Raw genomic sequence first — 18,359 nt, 5'->3', positions numbered from 1 at the left:
GCGAGAGGCACAAACAACCTCCCAGGAGGACAAAGATCAGGAGCCTCTGACTGGGCTGCCTGCACCTCTGCCTCCAATTCAGGAAAAAGAGCAGAGACCACCACACCTTCAGCCAAAATGGGACCCGGGTCTTCAAAATTCCCGCCTCCCGGAAAACAACGTGACAGGGCATCTGCCTTCACATTCTTAACTCCAGGGCAGAACGTGACCACAAAATTAAACCTAGAAAAGAACAAAGACCATCTGGCCTGTCTCGGGTTCAGACGCTTGGCTGACTCCAAGTAGGCCAGATTTTTATGGTCAGTAAATACGGTAATAGGGTGTCTGGCTCCCTCTAGCCAATGGCCATTCCTCAAAAGCCAACTTGATGGCCAACAATTCCCTATCTCCCACATCGTAATTTCTCTCTGCGGAGGAGAGTTTTTTCGAGAAAAAGGCACACGGTCGCCATTTGGCAGGAGAGGAACCCTGAGACAAGACCTCCCCCACACCCACCTCAGAAGCATCAACCTCAACTATGAAGGGTAAAGAAATATCAAGTTGCACCAAGATGGGAGCGGAAGCAAAACTCTCCTTGATATTAGAAAAAGCCTTACGCGCCTCTACTAACCAAGAAGAAAAATCTACCCCCTTTCTGGTCATATCAGTGAGTGGTTTAACAATAGAGGAATAATTCAAAATAAACTTCCTGTAATAATTGGCAAAGCCCAAAAACCGCATCAGCGCCTTCTGATTCTCAGGAAGCTCCCACTCAAGCACAGCGCGGACCTTCTCGGGGTCCATGCGAAAACCAGAAGCGGAGAGAAGAAACCCCAGAAATTGCATTTCTGGGACCGCAAGCACACATTTTTCCAGTTTCACATATAATTTATTCTCCCGCAGGATGAGCAAGACCTGACGTAAATGTTCCTTATGAGTTTTGAAATCAGGAGAAAAAATCAAAATGTCATCCAAATACACTAATACAAATTTTCCCATCAAATTATAAAAAATGCTGTTCCTGAAATGCTGAAAAACGGCTGGGGCATTCATCAAACCAAAAGGCATAACCAAATTCTCAAAATGGCCCTCAGGGGTATTGAAGGCCGTCTTCCATTCGTCTCCTTCTCTGACCCTGACCAGGTTGTATGCCCCTCTTAGATCTAATTTGGAAAAGACTTTAGCCCCAACAACCTGGTTAAACAGGTCCGGGATCAGAGGAAGCGGATAAGGGTCACGAATAGTGATACTGTTCAGCTCCCTGAAATCCAGACAAGGTCTTAAAGAACCATCTTTTTTTCTTAACAAAGAAAAAACCAGCGGCAACAGGTGACTTCGAGGGTCGTATGTGTCCTTTTCTCAGACTCTCAGAGATATAAGCACGCATAGCGATCCTCTCAGGTTGGGAAAGATTGTATAAACGAGATTTAGGCAGTTTGGCGCCTGGGATGAGATTACTAGGGCAATCGTACTCCCTGTGCGGGGGCAAATCCTGAACTCCACTCTCAGAGAAGACATCCGAAAATTCAGAGAGAAAAGATGGTACAGTCTTAGTAGCAACCTCAGAAACAGATGTCGTGAGGCAATTCTCTCTGCAAAAGTCACTCCAACCATTTATTTGCCTCGCTTGCCAATCAATGGTGGGGTTATGTTTAGTGAGCCAGGGTAGCCCCAACACTAGAGGAGTAGGCAAACCGCTAAGGACGAAACATGACACATCCTCAACATGAGCATCACTCACAATTAAACGGATATTGTGAACTATGCCCTTTAATGATTTCTGAGAAAGTGGAGCGGAATCAATAGCGAAAACAGGAATATCCTTTCCCAAAGTGCGCACCTGGAAACCATGAGTTATCGCAAATTGATTATCAATGAGATTGACCGCTGCTCCACTATCCACAAAAATCTCACAAAAAATGCTCTTGCTCTCTAGCGCTACCCTAGCCGGCAGGACAAAACGAGAACTACAAGCAAACGGAAAACCTTCAATTTCCGCCTCAACCCTGCCAATAGTAACAGACGGAACATTTTTAAAAGATTTTTTCCTGTTTGTTTCTTTATTACTCCCAGAAAACTGCCTGAATCTCCTAGAGGGACAAATATTTGCCAAATGATTTATACCTCCACAACAAAAACAAACCCTCCCATGCGAGCTGAATCTTCTATTGTCAGAAGCAATCAACCCCAGCTGCATGGGCTCCTGCTCAGAAGGGGCTGACAGCGACTGAGACCCTTGCGCACAGAATGGGACCGCTGCACTGTCCTGGGACTGAGTATGACAGGAAGGGGACATCTCTCCTCTCTCTCTAAGACGCCCCTGTCAATACGAACGGCCTGAGACATAGCAGAGTCCAAAGAAATAGGCCTCTCATGAAAGGCAAATGCATCTTTCAATCCCTCTGAAAGACCATGGCAAAATTGACTTCGGAGTGCAGCATCATTCCAACCAGTATCAACTGCCCATCTCCGAAATTCTGAGCAGTATATTTCTGCGGATTGTTTACCCTGGCATAATAGACGTAGTCTAGACTCAGCCAGAGCAATACGATCCGGATCATCATATATCTGACCCAGGGCTAAAAAGAATTCATCCACTGAACGGAGAGGCCGTGCCCCCTCCGGCAGCGAAAAGGCCCAGGACTGAGCGTTACCCCTGAGCAGCGATATAATGATCCCCACCCTCCGTTCCTCATCACCAGAGGAATGGGGAAGAAGGCGAAAATGGAGTTTGCAAGCCTCTCTAAAACGCACAAAATTCTCACTACCCCCGGAGAACGTATCCGGGAGCGAGATCTTAGGCTCAGAACAAACTCCATGGACGCAAGCTGAACCGGTCACTTGAAGCTGAGAAAAAGTCTTACGGAGATCAGCTACCTCCAATGAAAGACCCTGGAAGCGTTCAGCCAAAAGTGAAACCGGATCCATGCTTGAGACGGTTTTGGCGGCTTATAATGTCACGGACGGTGTACAGAAAACAAGACAAAGCAACATGCATATATGACTGAGTGGATCCAAAGCTAAGGAACCAAAAGGGGGACCCCTGCACAAGACCTGAGACTTTCCCTGGCTGCTCAGCCTATGCAAAGATCCCAGAGGTGGAAGGTTGCATATCCACGTACCTCGACTATATAACCCCTGAACACCCTACAATAGTGAGGGGACACGACCACCGGCTCCCTACACCAGACACGGAGGGAGTCAGGGTCACCTGGGATCCAGCAAACAGAAAATAACAGATAAATGTTCAGCACTTAACTTAGTAGCAGACTGGAAAACAAGATCAGCATGCACACACACTCCAGGAAGTAGTATAAGCCGCCCAGTAATGCATTATGGGGCAAAATTTAAAGGGATGCAATCAGTCCAACTCCATGACAGCTGAGAGAGGCTAACGAGATGAGGAACTGAACAGCACAACAAAGAGAACTCAAGGAGGAGGTTCTGAAAGGCCTCTGTCAGAGCTTCTCAGCTGTCTGGTTGTGACACTATACTGCATTTTATATATATATATATATATATATATATATATAAAATAACACGGACAACATCTTTAAAGGGAATCTGTCGCCAGAATCATCACCATTAAACTAAAACTATTGTCTTGCAGCACTTACTACCTCCTTTCCAGACGTGCTTTTCTTTCCTTGCTGCTTGGTTTCTATCTTGAAAAATCCAGTTTATTCCACCTTTCATTTTTTATAGCTCCTTTGGAAAATCAAAAGTGGAGTCTGGTTGCTAAGGGCACGTAAGCCGGTTCTACTTTAAACCAGTTTGATACATCTCCCTCTTGTTTTTTATACAATACTATTTTCACTATACAAGAAAGAAATAAGTCTTTAAAGGGAATCATCACCATTGAACTAAAACTATTGTCTTGCAGCACTTACTACCTAACTTTCAGCGCCGCTGACAAATCTCGCTGCGCTTCTATTCTTCCAGCAGAGGATGAAACCGTCACTGGGCTCAGCGCATGCCCAGTAAAATATTTGAGGCTGATTCCCTCAGTTGAACTGGAATAGTGGAGGCGCAGGCAGTGTTCGGAACTGAGGGCATCAGCCTCAATTGTTTCACTGGGCATGCGCTGAGCCCAGTGACTGTTTCATCCTCTGCTGGAAGAGAAGAAGCAGAGCGAGATTTGTCAGCGGAGCTGAAAGCAAGGGTGGGAGGGGTCATCTGCTGGTAGCGATATAGGGGGGACAACGGCGCTGCGGGGGATCGTATCATTTGAGCTGAGGAGAGGTGTGCATGGGCTCTGCTGGAGGGCTGGCCTGGGCACTCAATGGGGGGAGTTCCTGGGTGCCTTTGAACAAAAATAACACCCCTCTGGGCACCTTACTGCTTCATTTGCATAAGGAATAAAGTTTTTTTTTTCAAGATAGAAACCAAGCAGCAAGGAAAGGAAAGCACGTCTGGAAAGGAGGTAGTAAGTGCTGCAAGACAATAGTTTCAGTTCAATGGTGATGATTCTGGTGACAGATTCCCTTTAAAGACTTACTTCTTTCTTGAAGTGAATAGTAAAGTAGTGAATATAGTCTTGTATAAAAAACAAGAGGGAGATGTATCAAACTGGTTTAAAGTAGAAACGGCTTACTTGCCCTTAGCAACCGGATTCCACTTTAGATTTTCCAAAGGAGCTGTAAAAAATGAAAGGTGGAACCTAATTGGCTGATAGGGAGAACTGAGCCTGTTTTCTTTTAAATCAGTTTTCATAAATGACCCCTAAGTGTTTATAATCTTTCTAAATGATTTATTGCTAATCTTAGTATTTCTGTAGCTACTTGATTTCTCGTGGGTGAGCTCATCTTGATAGAATCTAAGTACTTTATTGCATTACTATGTTTACAACCTAGAAGAAGATAAATCTGTAATGCAGACGTACACTCTTCTTATGGACGCTACATATCTATGGTAGAGACGGGATGCAGTGCAGAAGCCTCCCAGCCCATCAATGTCACTATAGACACAAGACATATGTTCATTGCCGAGACCCTTCTCACTCTGTCACTGTCTTGCATCACCAAAGAGGACAGACTCGGTCAGAGAATCCCTCATGGCTGAATGTCACTGTCACCCAGGGTGAAAGGGACAGACTGGGGGCAGGTAGTTTGCAGACTGTCTGCTTGAATCTGCGGGTTTCATATCACTGCCCGTTCTAAAGCTGATCTCTGAAATCCCCTTTGCACTGTCTGAGATTGTACAGCATAGTTGTATGCAATTTTGGATAAAAGTCCTATATAAATGCAAATTGATATCTGGATACAATGTATGCTAATCAGTGACAAAGCTGGCAGAGATTTGACAGAGTGTAATAACACAACCACAATGCCTTTTTTTATTTCTCATGTGATGTTAGAAAGCCCTTTATCAAAAGGCCAGCCTTGTAAGAACCAATGTCTTGAAATCAGTGCCCCATAGCACTGACATTACTTGTAATAAAAAAAAAAGAAAAAAACTACTGTGACTAAAAAAAGATAATTTAATGTTAGCTCATAATGGAATAGTTTAGATATGGATTTGGCCAATTATTTGATCGCTATTTATGCAATGCAGTATTATATATATATATATAAATATATATATATATATATATATATATGTATATATATATATATATCATGGTGTACTGACACATGGCTTTTTTGTCCCTGCTCATGATAGGGTTTAATAAGCTTCCGTATATGGAATACTTGGAGGGCATATTTAGGCCTTAGGCTGGCATGGCAATCCATTGACATCCTGAAAGCTTATAGCAGGAAAGCTAAGAGTAGGTACTGTAAGAAGGTACCTGGAATCATCGCGGATGGAAGGTATGTGTCATCGAGGTTCCTCGCCTCGGTGAAGTAAGAGCCGTTATTTTATGTGTCAGCAGCAGCTATTGCTAACTGACACCTTGAGATCTAGCATGGCTGTCATAGCTGATCCGGGACGGCTCGTACTAGGAGTAGTCAAAGTGCTGGGTGGGTGATTACTCCCCATGTCCCAGGCATAAAAACCAGCCAGCACTGCCAGGTGGTGTGGATTTACCTCCCTCTGACAGTGGAGCTCAGGAGTCTGTGTGCTGTGAACTGAGGTCTGTGCTGGAATTAGAGATTTGAGCCGGGCTGGAGGACTCAGGCCCTTCTAAAGGCGAACAGGCCGCCTGCAGACTTGATGAGGCTGTACTGCTAGCAGGTGTGAATTAACACCCAGGAGAAAAGGTGAATTATTGTTTATGGACTTTCCTTGTGTGTGAACAAACACCAAGCCACCTGCGTTTTGTGATACACCTTATCTGCATTTTGTTATACACCAATGTGTGAATAAACACCGCTGTTTGGTTCAAGAACTGTGTACTTTGCCTCTATACTGCATCCGCTAGTCCTAACTACCAGAGCAAATACCCACAAGCGTACGAATTTAAAAACACTTAGATGTCGCAGTCACTATTGACCATGCATCTAAGGAGTTAAACAGCCAAGATTGGAGGTTTCTTTGATCCTGGCCAAAAGAGAAGGAGCCTGGAGGTTATTAGACAGCAGAGCACACACTGTTCCAGGAACAGAACACCTGTGCTAGGCTATTCCTGCAGTGTTTAAAAGCCATATTAGCAGGTATTAGGCCCCTTAGTGAATGATGTTACAAGGCATATTGGTGGGTGTAGATGGGCAAAAACTGTCTTACAGAAAAAATTGACAATAGCAACCAATCACAGTGCACCTTTCATTTGTTATAGTATTTTTGATAATAATAGCTGCCCTGTGATTGATTGCTATGGGCAGCAATACAAAACATTATTCTCTATTAGGAAGGTTAATAAATCTCCCTATTTATATAGATGCCCAAATGCTGCCAACTAACAATATCATGTTTAGTGTTGAGCGGCATGTCCCATATTCGAATTCGCGAAATTTCGCGAATATTCGAAAGAATATTCGTAAAATATTCGCGAATATTCAAATTCGTTATTATTTCGCATATGCGATAATTCGAATTTTCGCATCGCATAATACATATTATGAGATGCAAAATTTGCATGTGCGCTAATGAAATCGCCTTAGGCTACTTTCACACTAGCGTTCGGGCGGATCCGTTCTGAACGGATCCGCTCATAATAATGCAGACGGAGGCTCCGTTCAGAACGGATCCGTCTGCATTAAAATGGCAAAAAAAAAGCTAAGTGTGAAAATAGCCTCGGACGGATCCGTCCAGACTTTCAATGTAAAGTCAATGGGGGACGGATCCGCTTGAAGATTGAGCCACATTGTGGCATCTTCAAACGGATCCGTCCCCATTGACTTACATTGTAAGTCTGGACGGATCCGCACGGATCCGCACGCCTCCGCACGGCCAGGCGGACACCCGAACGCTGCAAGCAGCGTTCAGCTGTCCGCCTGTCCGTGCGGAGGCGAGCGGAGCGGAGGCTGAACGCCGCCAGACTGATGCAGTCTGAGCGGATCCGCTCCATTCAGACTGCATCAGGGCTGGACGGCTGCGTTCGGGTCCGCTCGTGAGCTCCTTCAAACGGAGCTCACGAGCGGACCAGCGAACGCTAGTGTTAAAGGAGCCTTACGAAGATTCGCAACTCAATTCAATCACTAATCACTAATGTAAGAATGCAAAGCCCTTTGCCTCTGTTCTGGGACAAGTGCCGATATTCGCCTGTGCGCTAATAAAATCGCCTTACAAAGATTCGCGCCTCAATCACTTTCTAGGCAATGTGAGTAAGATCTGAGCTTTTGGACTTTTGTGAATCAATCGAGATACAGTGGGGGGTGATGACAGTAGTTGACAGAGTACAGATCAATGTCATCTGTAAGGTGGAAACTAAAATAAAAAATACGAATATTCGTAAATCGAATTTTACGAAGTTCGAAGTATTCGCGAATATGGTGCTATACTATATGAATGCACAGGCCTTTGCCTCTCTGTTCTGGGGACAAGTGTAGATATTCGCATATGCGCTAATATAATCGCCTTACGAAGATTCACACCTCAATCACTTTCTAGGCAATGTGAGTAAGATCTGAGCTTTTGGACTTTTGGGAATCAATCGAGATACAGTGGGGGGTGATGACTGTAGTTGACAGAGTACAGATCAATGTAATCTGTAAGGTGGAAACTAAAATAAAAAATACGAATATTCGTAAATCGAATTTTACGAAGTTCGATGTATTCACGAATATGGTGCTATACTATATGAATGCACATGCACAGGCCTTTGCCTCTCTGTTCTGGGGACAAGTGTAGATATTCGCATGTGCGCTAATAAAATCGCCTTATGAAGATTCGCAACTCAATTCAATCACTAATGTATGAATCATACATTAGTGATTGAATTGAGTTGCGAATCTTCGTAAGGCGATTTTATTAGCGCACATGCGAATATCTACACGTCCCCAGAACAGAGAGGCAAAGGCCTGTGCATTCATATAGTATAGCACCATATTCGCGAATATTTCGAACTTCGTAAAATTCGATTTACGAATATTCGTATTTTTTATTTTAGTTTCCACCTTACAGATTACATTGATTTGTACTCTGTCAACTACTGTCATCACCCCCCACTGTATCTCGATTGATTCCCAAAAGTCCAAAAGCTCAGATCTTACTCACATTGCCTAGAAAGTGATTGAGGCGCGAATCTTTGTAAGGCGATTTTATTAGCGCACAGGCGAATATCGGCACTTGTCCCAGAACAGAGGCAAAGGGCTTTGCATTCATACAGTATATGGTGCTATACTATATGAATGCACATGCACAGGCCTTTGCCTCTGTTCTGGGGACAAGTTTAGATATTCGCATGTGCGCTAATAAAATCGCCTTACGAAGATTCGCAACTCAATACACTAATGTATGAATGCAAAGCCCTTTGCCTCTGTTCTGGGACAAGTGCCGATATTCGCATGTGCGCTAATAAAATCGCCTTACGACGATTCGCGCCTCAATCACTTTCTAGGCACTGTGAGTAAGATCTGAGCTTTTGGACCTTTGGGAAACAATCAATTATATGTGTACTGTAATTTTGTGAAAAAAAAAAAAACGAATATTCGTTTTTACGAATATATAGCACTATATTCGAAATATTCGCGAAAAAAAATTTGCTTTTCGAATATTCGCGCTCAACACTAATCATGTTACCATGATTAGAATTTATTTGTAAAGAAGAGTTGGGTTTTGGGGTTTAAGATGCTTTGCTGAGCAGCCAGGTGTCCTGGGGGGAAAAAAACTTTATAATTACTGGAAAATATGTTTATAGAAGATAGTGTAAGACTAAGTATAAGGGCTCATGCACACGAACATATTTTCTTTCCATGTCCGGAAGTTACGGAAGTTACTCTGTATGTCCGTATGTCTGTTTCACACTATAATAGAACATGTCCTATTATTGTCTGCATAACGGACAAGGATAGGACTATTCTATTAGGGGCCAGCTGTTCCGTTCCACAAAATTCAGAATGTACAAGGATGTCGTCCGTATTTTTTTCGGATCTGTGTTTTGGGGACCGGAAAGTACCTATGGTCGTGTGCATGGGCCCTAAAAGAAGAAAAACAAGTAATAAAGGAGAGTTAAAAGAAAATCCTGTATCTATACTATAATATATTATACTAAACTATCGTACATTATACTATGTGTTAGTACAACACTTTATTAAATTATTAGATTTACGGAATTTGTGTACTTACTACATGGCATAATGTCCTGGTTTAGTAATACCAGTTTACAACAAAGTTAACTTTTATCGATAAGTGTGTTGCTGGCCCTCAATACCTAGAAGAGATAGTTTCGGTATTTGTTTGTCCTTCTCCATATGCTCTTCAAAACTGAAGGCTAGAACGACTGTTTTAGGTTGGGCTTTTTTCAGCCTTACTAACTACCTGTGTTACAGTCCTGTGATAACTAGGTTCCACAATAATTGTGTATATACTGTAATTTAGATTTGTATCTGAGGTTTAATAACTACAGTATCTTTGATGGCCATCTTCAAGTATTCAGTATAATATTTTTCAATATTTTAAAAACATCTTGCTGCTCGGAAATATTATTCATCATGTTCTTATATATGAACAGCTCACCGCTCTTATTGCAGTGTAATAAGGGCTCATGCACCTGACCATAGTTTTGGTCTATGTCTGAGACAAATTTTTCTGAGAAGGCAGACGGACTCGTACATGTCTATGGGTCCGCAAAAAATATGGACAGCGCACGGCGTCATGCTAAAGGCCTAACTGTTCCTTTTTTTGTCATAGATTGCACTTCTCCGTTTTCCACACTGAAGATGTTCATGATGTTCTGAGGATATGGGATGGATCTATGGAGACTGGCATTCTCATGAAGGAGCTGAGTGGATCCACTTTGCCTCCAGACATACACAGCACTTTCAGTTCTGTCACCTTACAGTTCAATACCGACTTCTTCACTAGCAAGCAGGGATTTTCTATCCATTTCTCAGGTAAGATCTGGAAATGTTTTTAAACACTGAAACTAGTCCTATTACTTGGTTGGGAGAAGTAATATGAATAGATCTGCCAACAGATTGCTTCTTTTAATGTTACGTCTTGGTTCTTTAAAGGCAATAGGTCACTAAATACCTGTCACTAAAACCGGGTAACATTGCATAGAAAACAGTGCTTTAATAATATGCATATTAGCCCTTGGGAGCAATGAGGTCATTGTCGTTGCACCTCATGGCACCCAGGGGTTCCATTCCCTCTGCTACAAGCCATGTCCCCACCACTTTGACTGACAGTGCCAGGCAGTGAAGACATAATCACGCCTGGCCCCGAAGTCTTGCCCCTGTAGCTTTGCTGCAGTGTTTGGAGCAGGTGCAGTACAGTACAGAAGCGCCCCAGATGATGGAGTCTGTACTTCACTTGTGCCAAACATCTGCTGTGTGTAGCCATTTTGCCAGTTATAGAACATGTCCTACTCTTATCTGTTTTGCAGGAAGGAATAGCCAATTCTACTGACGGGTTAGAGAAAATTTCAGTATGTTTGGCATAGGGGCAGTACAGTAAAAAAGCGCCCTGGCCAATGTAGATATGAGATAGATAGATAGCTAGATAGATAGCTAGATAGATAGATATGAGATAGATAGATATGAGATAGATAGATATGAGATAGAGAGATAGATAGATATGAGATAGATAGATAGATATGAGATAGACACAAATTGAGATTTATAGTACTATGACATGTTAGGAGAGGAAAGGAATTCTCCACTTTTAAGTAATGTTGTTTAGAGGTGTGTGTGATTTATGTACTATCCTATGATATATATATATATATATATATATATATATATATATATATATGTACTTTATGTTTTTATCACCTTGTTTATAATGAACCTCCTTCCCCAGATGTTAGCATGCAAGAGGTATGCCTTGCACACAAATTATATTCATGAACTTATTGTCATCAAGTGTCTCCGTCTCCCTGAAGACTATAAAAAAGCGCAGGCCTCTTGAAACAGCGAGAAAATAATGTTTCTCTAATATCAGATTAGATTAGAAAGCTAATCAGGCGTTTAGCCTCTGACAGGCTCCCCTCCCTACTGAACCTGCACCTTTTAATGTAGAAATGATAGCGTGCTGAAAGTTGGAGATGATTGTCCCCCATCCCTCGCTCATCTCATTGTAGACATCATGGCTCAGTATCGCCTCCAATAAATTGAATCTATGCCCACGTTGTAAGCCACCGCAAATAGAGGTGAAATGTATTATCTGCTTACAGATTGTACTCGGAGCTGCCACATTGGGTCATTGATGCTGGTCTGTTAGACATGGATAGTGGGCTGATGTATTCTGCAGCAGGAAGCACTGGATAACATTTAATGACCAATTCCAATTTTCCTTACTGTGATAGCTAATTTATTTTATGCTACATGGTACACATCTCATTAATCCACAGCGAGCATGATTTATGATGTATGGACATTAAAAGGAAACAGACACATACCTTTAGTTCACCTGATTTTGTTAATTCGAGGCTCCGTTTCTGAGTTATGATACTTTTTCTTAATATGAAAATTAGGCTTTTAATGCAATGAGGGTGTCACCATTGCTCTTGTTGCACGCAAGCTCTGCTCCTTTCTGTGACCGAACCCTCCCTGGATGCTTTGATCGACAGTGGCAAAGAAACGAAGGAGGGGCTGGCCACAAAAAGGAGTGGAGTTTGGGTGCAACAAAAATAGGAGTAATGCCCTCATTGCACCAAATACCTAATTTGCATATTAAGAACAAAGTATCATAACTCAGGAATGAAGCCTCGAACCAATAATAGAAAGCCAGGTCGCTGAAAACAGATTCTCTTTATCTGTTAAATTTCTTAAAGGGGTCATCCAAGTTCAAAACAAAGTTATCTTGTTGGTTTGTAAACATGATTTTAAATCAAAAACTAATTTAAAATAGTTGAAAATGCTGCACTGTTCTCACAAAATCAGCACTGGTCCTTGGGTCCCGAATCACCACTTTTACATTTGTTTTGTCATAGCAGCAAACTCACCCTCTCCTTAGTGTGTCAGTGACTTGGGGACTGGTTGTCTGGCTCAGTTCCTAAGCCAGGTCCAGGGGCGTATAGGGGGTGCAGAGGTAGCAGTCGCTACAGGGCCCAGGAGCCTTAAGCTGCATGAGAAACTGCATGCTAATCAAGTCACACCTCTGGCTGGAGGAAAGGGGTTAGGTCAAGAATTTGGCATGGGTGGGGGGAGGTTGCTGTTTCAATATTTGCCTCAGGCAGCACAAAGGCTATGTGCTTCCCTGCCCCTGGCCACAAAGCATTGAGCCCAAGCTGAACTCTTGCACTAGGGCCCATGAGCCTTTAGCTACGCCCCTGGCCAGGTCCCTTCTATGTCCCTGAATCAGCCATTGTGCTAACCTAGCTACTGAACAGAGGTAGACAGTGGGCCACTTTTAAATGCATCACTAGTTATGTGCAGACAAAGGAAAAGGAGATCCCTGCTGTGTTGAAAAAAAATGCAGAAGAGCTTATGAGACCCTGGGACCAGTGTGTGATATTGTGAGAACTGTACAGCTTTCATAATTATTATGTTAAAAAATCTGGACAACCCCTTTAATACATTCAAAGCCTGGTCTTAGTGAGATTAGTTGGACAAGACACAATGTGTCTTTTTACCAGTTTTTATATGAACATCTGTGATTAGATGGAAAAAAACCTTGATGGCATCTTAAAGTTGCATGCTGCTTTTTTTTTCAGTTACGACAGCTACTTCATGTAATGACCCTGGAATACCTCAGAATGGGAGTCGAAGTGGAGACAGTCGTGATGCTGGTGACTCTATTGTATTCCAGTGTGACCCTGGCTATCTTTTAGAGGGAGAAACCAAAATTAACTGTGTTCAGATTGCTGATAGGTTCTACTGGAACCCTAACCCTCCAGTCTGCATTGGTAAGCTAGACCTTTAAGTCACCATTGACTTGTAGATATATTTATATATCATATACACTGCCCGTCCCCCCAAAAAAGTCGCCACCAAAAATATTTCGTTGGACCACCTTTAGCTTTAATTACAGCACGCATTCACTGTGGCATCCAGTGTTGCATACATTTTTCACCAAGATCTTGCATTGATGATGGTAGAGTCTGACTGCTGCACAAAGCCTTCTCAAGCACATCCCAAAAATTCTCAATGGGGTTAAAGTCGGGACTCTGTGGTGGCCAAGCCATGTGTGGAAATGATGTCTCATGCTCCCTGAACCACTCTTTTATAATTTGAGCCTGATGAATCCTGGCATTGTCATCTTGGAATATGCCCGTGCCATCAGGAAAGAAAAAAATCCATTGATGGAATAACCTGGTCATTCAGTATGTTCAGGTAGTCAGCTGACCTCATTCTTTGAGCACATACTGTTGCTGAACCTAGACCTGACCAACTGCAGCAACCCCAGATCATAGCACTGCCCCCACAGGCTTGTACAGTAGGCACTAGGCATGATGGGTCCATCACTTCATCTGCCTCTCTTCTTACCCTGATGCCCCCATGACTCTGGAACAGGGTAAATATGGACTCATCAGACCACATGACCTTCTTCCATTGCTCCAGAGTCCAATCTTTATGCTCCCTAGCAAATTGAATCCTTTTTTTCTGGTTTGCCTCACTGATTAGTGTTTTTCTTATGGCTACACAGTTGCTCAGTCCCAATCCCTTGAGTTCCCTTCACATTGTGATTGTGGAAATGCTCTTACTTTTATTATTAAACATAGTCCTGAGTTCTACTGTTGTTTTTCTTCAATTTAATTTCACCAAACGTTTAAGCGATCGCCGATCACGATCATTCTTCCTCGAATACGATGGTTCCCGACTATCCTTCTAGTTTTTAATAATGCGTTGGAAAGTTCTTAACCCAATTCTAGTAGTTTCCGCAATCACCTTAGATGTTTTCTCTGCTTGATGCATGCCAATTATTTGACCCTTCTCAAACAGACTAACATCTTTTCCACGACCACCAGATGTGTCTTTCGACATGGTTGTTTAATAAATGAGAAGCAACTCATTGCACCAGTGGGGGTTAAATAACTTGTTGCCAGCTGAAAGATAATCGCCCATGCAGTAATTATCCAATAGGAGGCTCATAACTGTTTGCTTAGTTAAATCCAGGTGGCGACTTTTTTTGGGGGGGCAGGCAGTTATTTTATATATATATATATATATATATATATATATATATATACTGTTCAATGCTTGGAAAGTGTTAACAATTTGTCCTTATGACATTACAAAAAAATCACTAAACAAGCTATACAAGTAAAGTTGGATTTACACCACACAAGAATCTGGCTGATTATCAAACATGAACATTAGTACCAACGCTTATTCCCAATAATTGTCCTGTGTAAATGCACCGCTAATCACTCGATGAATGAGCAAAATGCTCATTCATTGGGTGAATTTAGGCAGCACATTGAACCATTGTTTCTGTGCAGTAGATCGTGGCATGTGAATAGGAATCTGCTGTCCAGAAACCATCTATCTGTATGAGGATGAACTATTACAATAACCATCGTTCATCCCCATACAGTGGGGCCATACAGTAAATGAAGCTCTTACCTCCACTGACGAGCAGGCAGTTATCAGGATGGAATTGTTTCCCTAACTGCTCTGTTGGAGTATGTAAATACACCTTTAGTCACTGGACAGATTTATTATTCTAAATGCACCAAAAACATTATGTGCACAACATTTATTATCTGTTTTAGACCTTTTTGCACCTTGATAGATGGTTTTCAAAAGTGTGGGATGTGACTTTATTGAGTGGAAAATGTGCGAGATTTAATAATGGCCAGCCTTGAGCTGGTGTAAGGAAATAAAAAGTATCTAAAGGCCAATTTACATGGGCTGATACACAGATCAGTGCCCTGGAATGAACCATTTGTTCCCGATAATTTCAAAATTGTTTAGCTGCATTTACACCTGTTCCTACTTACCGTTCCTCTTTTTGACATGTTTCCGTCCATACCTTTCTTCTCGGTTCAACTTGCAAGATGAGCAGGTTTGGATGAAAAATGTATGTTTGAGGTTTCCATACACATTAGCGTATGGTTGGCCGAACTTGCCGAGAAGGGCGGGGTTGACAGTCTAATGTGTGTGGGGAGCTCCCAATATCATGTGGGGGGGGAGGATTGGGCAAAGTGAATATGTTCATCCGATCCTTTTGTTCTCCCGAGTGATAAGCTGCTGGCAGAAGTGTCCGGCATTACTTTCTTCTCTCTCCCTATTGAATACACATACACATTTGGCAAAACTGAACTATGGGGGAGCTGGGTGGCCTGGTCATCTTGTACCACTTGTTTTGAAATACCTTAAGCGGAGAAGAAAGATAAGAAAGGACACTTCTGCTTATGCAGAAAATGATCCATTCTGTATGGGAATGAATAATCTCTACAATGATCGTTCGTGTCCCTACAGATTCTTTATTTGTCAGAAGTGCATCCTTTTTCATCCTTATTTTAAGCAACCTTGGCACTCCAAGAATAATGTAAAAATATATAGTGCTTTTATTAGTCCAACCAGAATTTTACAATAATTTACAGACATCGGTTCGGTCCCTCCTGGACCTTGATCAAGGCCTTGAGGAATAGCTGTGTGCGAAATTTGGCAAGAGGACATTTGGACAAGATGATAAGTTGCAAAAAAAATATAAAAATCTTGCTGCATAATTGATCACATAAATTGACTAGCGAGTCTTTTACTCATTTGTTGGGGATTGGTGGCAAATTTACACTGACATATTATCCAGAGCAAGAATTCATTAGAACACTGGTTCCTGATAATTAGCCCAATAAGCTGTCCATGTAAATGGGTATTCCTGTCTGAGACAATGGGGGCATATTGCTAGGATATGCCCTCATTGTCTGATAGTTGCGGGTCGCACCTACATCAAGAATGGAGCATGGAAGGTGGTGGCTGGAGAACCCCAGGTTTCCCCGGGTCCAGCCACCACCAAGCGCTCTCCCTATAATACTGAATAGGAGTGCACCACACTTATACGGCCACTGCTCCCATTCATTTCTTTGGGGCCAATGGAAATAGCAGGGCCAGCGCTCGGCTATTTCCAGCAGCCCCATAGAAATTAATAGAGGGCAGATGCACATGCGCAATGCGCCCTCCACAACTCTTGGGGCTCCATTCCTGGTGGTGGGACTGGCACCTAACAGACCATGGGGGCATATCCTAGCAATATGCTCCTATTGTCTGAGATTAGAAAACACTTTTAACTGCTAGCATGATACACCAAATTCATCACACAGCATGTGATAAAATTGGGGCATCTTTTGCCTACTTCCCCTAAGTTTATACTGTCTAAATATTAAACAGCATTAGTAACCATGTCCCAATGTTTTTTGGTCTCTATGAGGTTTCATGTTTATTTTCTTTGCCTAGTTTGGCATGTAGATGCTTAGCTGTAAGTGCCTTTCTTCATGTGTGCTTCTTCTAAGTATTGGGATAAGCAGCTTTGTATATCTAACCCATTAAAATGCTTCATTAAAGTAGATGTGATGGGAGTAAAGATGCATAACGTGGTGAGTTCTTCAAGCTGAGGGGTCTGACAAACGGAGCAGTGAATCTTGCCTCTTATTTGCTCAATGTTACTTCTGTTATTAGATTGTAAGCAAATATTCCGAAATCAATAGCTCGAATGTTCAACACGCTGATTGACTCTGGTAGATCAAACCCACCGCATTGATTTTTCTGTCTGCTTGACATGAAATGCTCTCCACTTTAGCTGATAAACTAATTGCAGCAATGGTTATTTTTCAGCCTAGAGATACTTTCATTGTATTTTGGAATTGGTTTTACTATGGAAGTGCCGATGTCAGGAAAAATTATAATAACTTCAATAATTATTACAATGCTATGCATGAATGTCATTTACTTTTGAATAATATTCTGCTCTCCCACATTTATCCTTGTGTACTGACCTCTAGAAGTAATAAAATTTCTAAGCATACAGCATCTTCAATTTATCTGAAGCTACAGGTAAAGTACTGCTCTTCTCCTTTCAGCTCCATGTGGTGGAAATTTAACTGGACCAACGGGGGTCATCCTGTCTCCGCAATACCCTGAGCCTTACCCACCTTTGAAGGAGTGTGACTGGAAACTGACTGTGTCTTCTGACTATGTGATTGCACTCTCATTTAACACGTAAGTATCACTAGTATTCTACAGTCTGTCATGAATGGAATCTGGGAGACTGATGAATTACTGAAGCTGAAAGTATATATTTTAACTTTCATTGATCGATAGAACGCAGGTTCCTATTTATCAAGGGTAGCAGACAATGTGACTGCAGTGGGATGCTTCAAGACAGGGGCCACAGTCTTCAATGGGTCTTTAAGATTGCATCAAAATCCTTTAAAATGATCATTTATGAAGGCAGCTGTCATTTTGTAATGTATTGATTGTACCTGTATTTCTCTTATCTTCCTTGACCATGCAGTTCTCTCTTATATCCTGTGTTGTTATGTCCATGGGTGTGTCAGAGATAGGGGAGTGTCTATGTAACTATCTGGGTGGGAGGAGCTATAAACTATGGGTGTGCTGAAACAGAGAAAGAAGTGCATCATGGGTTTGGTTGGATACAGCAACAGGAAGTGCTACATACAGGATGGAAACAAACCAGAGGGATTGGTTTACATGGTGAAAATGGATCTGGAGAAGCTAAATTGAAGGCATAGGGAAGATACACAAGAGATAAGCAACGACATGAGCATGTCTGTTATACACCACAGTAATCTTTGAAAACCTCTGTAATTTGTTCCATCCTAATGGATGGCAAGAACCTAAGCAGGACTCATCTTTGTAGAGTACAGAAAAATAAACACTAGAATGGCAAAATAATGGAAGGACTCATATTGATCTTTGTTATGTTGACTTTCA

The 18,359-nt window shown here is 42.1% G+C and overlaps 1 protein-coding gene across 1 annotated transcript in view; it reads left to right on the top strand.

Moving 5' to 3' along the window:
• CSMD2 (CUB and Sushi multiple domains 2) overlaps positions 1-18,359 on the top strand; it is a 1,088,526-nt gene that overhangs the window by 909,062 nt on the left and 161,105 nt on the right. Inside the window, exons 26-28 of the mRNA XM_044285154.1 lie at positions 10,210-10,412; positions 13,178-13,369; positions 17,486-17,624. Of these exons, the coding sequence (XP_044141089.1) occupies positions 10,210-10,412; positions 13,178-13,369; positions 17,486-17,624 (534 nt within the window). The remainder of the gene's footprint in view (positions 1-10,209; positions 10,413-13,177; positions 13,370-17,485; positions 17,625-18,359) is intronic.

Source organism: Bufo gargarizans, chromosome 3 (genome assembly GCF_014858855.1).
Source record: "Bufo gargarizans isolate SCDJY-AF-19 chromosome 3, ASM1485885v1, whole genome shotgun sequence".
NCBI lineage: Eukaryota > Metazoa > Chordata > Amphibia > Anura > Bufonidae > Bufo > Bufo gargarizans.
Note: the sequence above shows the minus strand (reverse complement) of the source record. Positions and strands in the feature narration are given on the sequence as shown.